Source organism: Parasteatoda tepidariorum, chromosome 2, assembly GCF_982258835.1.
Source record: "Parasteatoda tepidariorum strain Cologne lab strain chromosome 2, Ptep-v5.0, whole genome shotgun sequence".
Taxonomy (NCBI): Eukaryota; Metazoa; Arthropoda; class Arachnida; order Araneae; family Theridiidae; genus Parasteatoda; species Parasteatoda tepidariorum.
The window spans coordinates 28,545,551-28,555,532 of NC_141756.1; the positions used below are offsets into that span (position 1 = coordinate 28,545,551).

The window sequence follows — 9,982 nt, forward strand, 5'->3', positions numbered from 1 at the left end:
AAATTTTCACGTGTTTAAACTGCAGGATATATTCTAAAATTACTTTTTACAACTTATCTGTAATCACGGGTATATCACAACAGATTACCAAAAAACAGATGACCTTATAACTACAATTCATGCAAGGTAGAAGGTTTAGTTTTTTGCATGCTGCTACCAAAGAGAAACCTGTTCATTTAGCCCAAAAAGAGTGATCCCATTGTTAGCGGACAAAAATAATTGTTCATGACTATCGCATTACAACGAAAATTAACAATTACAATGACAGTTGGAAATCTTTTAATGCAATTTTGCTTGTTAATAAAAAATGAACTTATCTGCCAAAGTTTAACATGAAAAGTTAAAAATGGATTTCACTGTGAAGAATTACTTAATACTATACGTTTCAACACTTTACAATACAATAACTGTTTTCTTTTGGCTGGTTAATATATGTTTAATGTTCATACGAATGCAGTTCATTAATTTCATTCTTGCTTATAACTTTTTATATTTTGTGAGCAGAGATACTTAATTTAAAAAAAAAAATCTTACTATGGATCTAGCAACAAGCTTTCCTAAATGGTGCTGCAATTTAGTGCTAAATACATAAATATAAGATTAAATTATTTCTCTTTAAAAGAAACTAGATATTTTACAACATTTGATATTTTGAAAAAGTAATACTGATAGAATTTAATATCATGATGCAATAACTTACTTAAAAATATATGATAATTTTGAATACTAAGTATCACATATATATATGCTTCTCTAATGTGTATTAACCCAGCTGACCTTAATTTTTTTCCATCTACTGACTATTATATTCACAAATCCTAAAAAAAAAAAAAAGCTTACTGTGTAAATATGCAATAGTTATTCAAATTATTAAACAATGCTGCACTTTCATCATACATTTAAGCCAGAAAGATCTGTGAAATTTTTTTAAAACCTTAGATCAAAATTTCCACCATACCCAACTGCAAATTAACAACAAATCGACCAGAAATAAATGCATAAAAGGATTCACCATTCCATAGATTATGAAAGCCTAACTTTTTAAAGACAAATGGGATACAAATTTTTTTTTTTTTTGGTCATTATGTAGCTGACCCTGACACGAAAAGCAATGTGCTAAAGTATCTCTTTTCATGCAGTGCATTAATGTTATTTAGCACAGTGATTTGCAGAACAAGCAGATTATTTTTGCATGGTGCAAAAGATGACTATTTTTTTAAAAATAAACATAATCAAACACAAATTTAAAAAAAAAAAAAGAGAGAAGAGGTAAGCTTTTTTTTAATATTTATTTTTTTATAATACACATTCAAAAGAAAAATCCTAGAATTTTCCCTCCAAGATGTTTTCTTCTAGCTTCTTCATGGTCCATAATACCACCAGATGTCGTTAAAACTAGGTATCTAAAAAAAGAAAGTTTGCACCATTTATTTTCAATCAGCATATATGCAGAAATATATTGCTCTCACTATAAAAATCACACATAATGAATACCATAATTTATGACTATACAAGGAATTTTTTTATTAAAAAAGAAAAAGCATAAATTGTTTTTTCAGAGCAAGAACTAAGGGCTTTACTTTACTATAGCTCTTTTTTTAAAAAGTTTTAACAATTAACATACTCAAAATATACATCATATGAAACATCCATACTTATTTTAAACTTAGCTAATAGAGATGCAGAGAACCAATTTAGTTTCATAGTAACCTACAAAACTTTGATGAACTTCGTGCTAATTAATAGAATCAAATGTAATGAATACTAAAATACTCAAAACTTCTACTTGGCTAACATAATCAGAGCCTTACATTCATTCATATCTGTTCTTCAACTAATTTATTCACCCACCCAAGGCGCTGGACAAAGAAAATAACAGGAGAACCCTGAAACTCCTCTGTCAAACACTAATGGGCTGTTACAGTGTATAACAGGGTGTTAGATAGAAGAATAGAATCAGAGAATGGATTTATTGTCATCATCACAAATAATTATAATAATTCAATTGACAAACAACTAAATTGCTGAAATACTATACAGCAATTCAGTCATGGCATCTATTTTTTAATTAATCAGAGCCTTTATTTCACCAATTATCACAACTCTTCCTATTGACCCACTCAGAGTGAGTGACAGGAGAACCCTGACATCTCTTCATGATACACTGGTCAGCTTGTGACAGGGAGCAAGAAATAAAATGACTATTTAGAGAATGGATTGGGCTTCATCACATGTAAGTGTAAATATAACAGTATATATGACATTCCTCAATAGTACTCTTTCAGAAACAAAGCCGCAAAATACATTATTTTCATCATGATTCAAACGGTAACTCCTAGTTTCATCATCAAGTATGTACTTGCACCTTAGAAATAATCTAAAAGCCATTTAAGCTTTCTAATGAAGTACAGAAAATCATCTGGGAAACAAAGCAGCAAAATAGATATTTTCACAATCATTCAAACTCATAGTTTCAAAGAAATGATCGCCCTTAAGAGTCAAAAGTAGATACTATGGTGTATCCTCATATAAATAAAAAACAATTACTTTATTAATAAAGGTTAAAATGAGTATCTGGTCTGTATTTATCATTATGCCAGTTGCACACAATAGTTGAAGTAAAAATAAATATAATGCTAAATGAAAATAAAAATATTCCTTCAGAATAAATGATGCAAATAAATAATCTTTACTTTAAAAAAAAAAAAAAAAAAAAAAAACTTAAATGGTAACTCAAGTCATATTACGAAACTAATCTCACTTTATATAAATCAAACTGTACGTATACTATTTTTACTATAATCCGAACCTTAACCACTAGCTACATTACAATGCTGTTGAGTAAAAGATATAAGCAGGGTTCAAACAGAGATCAGATGAAGAAATTCAAGGAGTTACAAGGGCTCTAAAATTTGTGCAAAAGGTAACTAGACAGTTTTTTTTTTTTTTTAAAATTAAAAAGCAGTTATTATAAGGAACTTGCCAAAATGTATATTTTGCATACTTCAGGGTTCATACAGAGATCAGATGTAGAAATCCAAGGAGTCCAAAATTTTAAGGACCTATCCTTTTGCACAAATTTTTTAATTTTTGATAACTAGACAGTTTTATTATAAGTTTATTATAAGGAGCTTACAAAAATGCACATTTTTTCTAGACAGTTTGAATTAAATTTTAACATTGTCAAACTTCATCAAGAAAAATAAATAAAGTGATCACTTTTACAAATACATATATTTTCCAGCGTTAAATACTTTAATAAATATTGTTAAAGTACAGATGTTAAAGATTAACATAAAAACCTACCAATCTTATATTTTTAATACATAAGAAAATCTGAGGCATTTATATATATATCTATATATATATAATAAAAAAAAACAGTAAATTATTAATAAGTTTGCTTATAACATGTAAAATTAAAATTATTTGCTGCTAATTTTTTTCCTTCTAACTCTTGCAATTCAAATTTTTTTTTCTTTTAAAGTTTTTTTTAAACTATTAGAACTTGACAACTAAATCATATAACTTAGTTTCCCTGCTTGGACAGCAAATTCATCAGCGGACTTGGTAAGCTCATCTATGCAATGCAATAATCCAAGGAGTTTCTAAGGACTAATTTGGAAATCTAAGTAGTTCAAAGTACTCATTGGAGACTTTTTTATTTCCAAGGAGTATAAGGAGTCTGTATGCACCCTAATAGACGCAGAGAACCAATTTAGTTTCACAGGAATCTACAAAACTTTGATGAACCTCATGCTAATTAATAGAACCAAATGTAATAAATACTATAATACTCAAAACTTCTATTTGGCTATTTCCTTAACATAATCAGAGCCTTACATTCATTCATATCTGTTCTTCAACTAATTTATTCACCCACCCAAGGTGCTGGACAAAGAAAATAACAGGAGAACCCTGAAACTCCTCTGTCAAACACTAATGGGCCGTTAGAGTGTATAACAGGGTGTTAGATAGAAGAATAGAATCAGAGAATGGATTTATTGTCATCATCACAAATAATTATAATAATTCAATTGACAAACAACTAAATTGCTGAAATACTATACAGCAATTCAGTCATGGCATCTATTTTTTAATTAATCAGAGCCTTTATTTCACCAATTATCACAACTCTTCCTATTGACCCACTCAGAGTGACTGACAGGAGAACCCTGACATCTCTTCATGATACACTGGTGAGCTTGTGACAGGGCGCAAGAAAGAAAATGACTATTTAGAGAATGGATTGGGCTTCATCACATGTAAGTGTAAATATAACAGTATATATGACATTCCTTAATAGTACTCTTTCAGAAACAAAGCCGCAAAATACATTATTTTCATCATGATTCAAACGGTAACTCCTAGTTTCATCATCAAGTATGTACTCGCACCTTAGAACTTAAATGGTAACTCACAAGCCATATTACGAAATTAATCTCACTTTATATAAATCAAACACTGAATGCCTTTCCAAAAGACAGATCTAGAAACAAACCATACGTATATTATTTTCACTATAATTCAAACCTCAACCACTAGCTACATTACAATGCTGTTGAGTAAAAGATATAAGCAGTGTTCATACAGAGATCAGAAGAAGAAATTCAAAGAGTTACAAGGACTCCAAAATTACGACAGTCTTATCTCTAATGAAAAGCAAATAGCAAAACAATGATTGTTTTCACTATTCTATCAATTGATAAAATAAACTGATTATATACAAAGGCATTTAAAACAGGAAAAAGAGTTATGTTTTTTGAACAGAATAAGTTTATGATTCTTTTTAAAATTCACTAGAATCAAGGAAAGAGATCAAGAACTACAGAATTAAACAAAGGAATGTTGTGAGTATACTACATCAGAAGATAATTCTCTGACAACACACACATATATATGCAAACACATTCATACTTATTTACATTAGATACATTGCCTAACTAATAAGAACTGCAAAAAGTTCAGATAATCTAAGCAACAAAAAAGATTAAGCAAGCATTAAAAATAAAATTCGGAATAACACACTCGATGATGGATCACGTGACAAGACTTTCCTAAAGTTTGTGTCAATATAACTGATAGCTAGAGGCATATTATTATCCTCATCTAACTATTTTTGCACAAAATATGTTCTTTAATGACATTAACATATTGTATATTAAAATCAACTTATCACAAAAGTTTAAAAACCAAAAAGGTTGCAAAAATAAGAAAATTTAACTTTATAGATTATCACTTTTCCACCTGCACCAGGCAGGCAATAAATGTGGTATTTCCCTTAAGTTCTCAAAGGGAAAAAATTGTTAAGATTATTAAGTAACAAATTAAACCCATAGTAAATATTTATGAAGAAATGGACATTTTCTGTTGTTCTTCTGCTATAATTTTATAAATATTCTTATAATACTTCATAAATCAATAAAATTATTTTATAAATTTCCAATAACCTAAGTAGTTTTTGAACTTTTTAAAACCCAGCTCAAATCGATAAGGGAAAATATACATATTTCACCTCATACTATTAAAAAAATATACATATTTCACCTCATACTATTAAACAAGATTTATAAAATATCGAATCATGGAATCTATTGAATATCTTTAAAGTTATAACAAAAAATCATTCCTTTATAAAAATGCCCATTCCTCCATAAATATCAACTTTAGGTTCATGAAACTTTATACAGTTATTTAAAATGACAACTAAAGGAAGAGACAGAAATGGTATAAGTTTGACAAGGTTCCTGGAAGATATTTAGAGGAGATACGCCGAAACCAAAAAGAGCGTCAATTTTGAACGGCCGACCACAGCGGCTGTTCAGAAACATCCACTCATCCTTTGGCATACTACCCTTTGCCTTAACTTTTTGGAGTCAGCTCCAAAATTCATAAACTGGGTTGGTGAATTGATATATAAACTTACGCTAAGTCGAAAGATTAGCCATCAGAGTAAAGGTAAGTTATTTTTTGTATTTTAATATATTAAACTATTTTCATAAATTTGTAGTAAATTAAATTGTTTTTAAAAATAAAAAAAAAACGTTGACCCAAGTAATGATCACCACTTGGCGAGATTTCAAAAGTCGCTAAGGGGTGGGCTATTCTAGGATTTAATCCTCGAGTAAATAGGGTGCAAGACTGGTAAAATCGTTGCCAGTAAAAAGAGCTCCAGCAATTTGAATAAATTCCTACCAAAATGGACTGGCACAGTTTTACAACAAAATTTAATTTAAAAATTGACTTACCCAAACTGCCTAGATGGTAAAAGATTTCGTGTCCATTTTTCCAAATCTCTCAACTGTACATCAAACCGGGGACTGATAACACCACATTTGTTTAATCTACCAGTTAGATTGACAACTATTTTTCCAGCTCTGTGATCATCAACTATTTCAAATTCCCCAATGTAACCTACAGAAAAAATAATTTTTTTTTATTTTTATAAAACTACTAATAAACATGCACAATGAATTTGAAAACACACTATCACAAGCAAACAACTGAATATCTGGTTACCATTTAAATATTAACAATTAAAACACTGGATTTGATATTTCAATCACACTTTTTAGTCTGACAGTAATAAGAAAAGTGTGTCATACGCAAATCTCCAATATGAGATGAGAACAAGAACTCACTAACAATGCAGAAATAGGATTATGCGAAATCATCAGAAACAAAAGACAGGACAGCTAAATCAAGAGAGAAAGGGGCAAAAAATGGCAAGCAATCTTGACCTTTACTACTCTCATAGCTGACAACATAGATAGGAAAAAAATCCAGTAGATTTTACGAGATAATATAAATTTCGTGATTGCATAATGTATTAATTATTTTACACATAGGGAATTTTAGGGATTAGTCAAAAAAATAGAAAAACCGTGATATTTTCCAGCTATGTATTATTCTTACTAATAATCTCTTATATCAATAGACATATAGGTCATCAAAGATAGTTAAAAGAATTTTTTAATTAATTTAAAAAGATATCTAAATAAAAACTCTACAAATGAGGTTTGTTTCCTTATGTATCAGTAATACTTATTTAAATATTCATGCAAGAAATATTATGCACAAAAATTCCATTTCAGGCAATTCTCTAAAAGGTATAAAAACCAGTAGATACAGAGAAACTGGCTGAATCTAGAATTCTACTGAAAAATCAAGTAGAGTAGACAGCTATGCTACTTTGTATTAATCCTATTGAAAGAATGAAAAACTTACATACTGAAATGTCTTTGCATTGAAAAGAACAAAACTGAATTTCTAGAATATCATATAAAGTGTTAAGCTCTATCATCTTCCACCATAACTTGTACAAAACCAAAAAAACTATCAACAAAAATTTGGTACTTGAATATCATTTACTATTCAGTATGATTGCTTTGTATATGCTTAGTTATACTTGCTTTATCAAACGGATCAAAAGGACTTCAGATCTGTATGCAAATTATGAATGGAGTTAGCAGGTCTGCAATAACGAATGTGAATTACACGGGTTGGTGAGCGAAACCATCTAGTCATTGTTAAATACTGAACCTTGCATAAAAAGAGTATGATGATCTTGCGAAAAGTACACCAATTGGAAGCTAGGCATTATCCCAGTAGTAGAATCGCGATGACACAGTTGCAGAACGTTACATAGTTCTTGCAGAAAGATTTTTCTTTTGGGAAGAAAAAATTGCAGTTTTCATTTCTGCAGATATATATGCGTAAAATTTGAAGTGCGCATTTAAATTACAACTTACCGCAGCGTTCAAATTACGCCGATAACATCGTAAATCCATCGAGTGGTTTGATTTTATTTTCGGCAGTTAGCGATTTCCACACGGCTTTTAATTATCCTTGTTATTCCAGACGATACGGGAAATTCAAGTACTTACTTTTCAAGGCAATGCTTCTATCATTTTTTTGGCAGTTACTGTATTTGACCTCCACATAGTTTAAAACCCAACATTTATTACGACAATCAAATTTGTTTTTCGGTAATTACAGCTAGGGTTTCTTGACTTGAATGAAAATAGTTATGTCGAAAGTCTGAAAAAATTCTGCCAAAGGGGTATTATATTCTTAATTATTTCTTGTGCAACAAACTCACACGAATCAGCATTACAACAGTATTCAAATCTCACTAAGCTGATTTTTGTTCATCAGCAAAAAAATTAGTCATGCAAAATAACCACTTAATAATGAAATAATAAACATTGATAGAAAGAGAATAGAGAAGTTTAGTTTCATGAAATACCATCTTGTTAATAAAATGGCTAAAGCAAAACATTAGATTTTTTTAAAAAAACTAAATGAATTCGCAACACCTACTGATATTTTCACTTCTGTTGGAATTATCTAATTAACTTCGCAATATTAGTGCACTTGGATAAAAGATTTTTCCTTCTGAAATCTGATTTACAATCTGGTTTGTAAATGAAATACATAAAATACATTTGCATATAAACCACAGACTAATATGTGACAGGTGCAGAGAACACAGTAACTTTTATGGTGCTTTAAAACGAATACGACTTCAGAGTTCTCGTAAGATATAAAAAAAAGGGCAGGACTTTATATAACAGAAATTCTTTAACAATCTTTAAATAACTCTCGCACCTTATCAAAACAAGAAAATTTGTAACAATAAAATAAGCACATTGTAAGCACTAAAAAAATATTTTTAATCAGTAAAAAAATAAAATAAAACATGAAATAACATTTATAAGCATGAAATCAACAAAATGCAAAAACATTTTATAAGACATTACATTACCAAGATAAAATAACTAGTTACTGTTCTGATAAATATAACAGAGAAAACCTGAAAATTCCCCCCCCCCCTTTTGTAATCTATGAAGACAATAGACCCCCCCCCAAATAATGCACTTAAAAAAAAATGAAAATCGAAATTAAGCACTCTTTGTCAACACCAAGCAAAGATACACATGCGATTTAGAAAAAAAAATTAATAATTTCAAGTTGATATTCAAACAGCGTGTTGTATTTTTAAAAATGGAATATTAGTAAAAAAACTTTGTTATCAAGGGAGGGATCAAAACACTGATGGAGAACACTAACTTCAATATAATTATTATATATATTATCTTATATCAAATGTTGTACTTGAGTTGTACAAAAGTAATCATGTCTTTGCAATACATACTTATCAAACTTACATAGCTTATTTTACTCTCAATTCTGAAGTGAACTATAGTCTGGTTTTAGAAAGGATATTATAAGATCAGCATATTTTTATTATTTCAAACTTTTTATTCAGACATTGCAAAACCACAGCTGATGCTTTAAATGTACAAAATATAGGTAAGATAATAACTAATACAAATGTTGGCAAACATTTTAAGGAATCATAGTGGATAAGAGGCTTATTAAATAATATCCTTGAATACATATGTTTAAAAATTTATGTATAGGTTTGATCACAATAAACTTACCATGCTTCATCATTACTGTAAGGAATTTAACAATAACTTTAGAGTTAGGTCTGATAAGGACTTGACGCTTGCCTCTCTTTTCTGCATTATTTATAGACTTTAATGTATCTGCCAATACGTTCATACGAACCATCTTGTATTATATCTGAAACAATATTAAGCCAATTAAAACGGAGATATCATTATTAAAATCATTAATAGAGAAATCATAAAATTTTAATACATTTAATCCAATCAAGTACCTATTTTTAAATTTGTACGGATACAAGCAAATGTTAATAAAATGGACATAAATTAAAGGTTAAAAGGCTAAACAAAATACTTACGTGTAAAATGCAAATCAAATATATTAAACAAAATTCCTAAATTTGTGGATTAATTTAGATTTAATACGGGACGTGCCGAAGCAAACCGTGTTTACGAAAAGCAAAACAACTTGGCTCAGTTTTCCACCATGACAGAATTGCATGCCAGTTACAGTTACGAAGGGGAATAATGAAAAATTTTAATTTTTTAATATTATCATTTAAAAAGTT

General features: G+C 29.2%; 1 protein-coding gene across 1 annotated transcript; it reads right to left on the bottom strand.

Moving 5' to 3' along the window:
- Positions 1-1,270: 1,270 nt before the first annotated feature.
- Positions 1,271-9,894, bottom strand: LOC107447864 (small ribosomal subunit protein uS8A). The gene is made up of 4 exons (XM_016062895.5): positions 9,773-9,894; positions 9,447-9,591; positions 6,249-6,414; positions 1,271-1,403 (listed from the first exon to the last, which is right to left on the bottom strand). The coding sequence occupies exons 2-4, from the start codon at positions 9,577-9,579 to the stop codon at positions 1,310-1,312; spliced, it is 393 nt and encodes a 130-aa protein (XP_015918381.1). The 5' UTR covers positions 9,580-9,591; positions 9,773-9,894; the 3' UTR covers positions 1,271-1,309.
- Between the last annotated feature and the right edge of the window lie 88 nt (positions 9,895-9,982).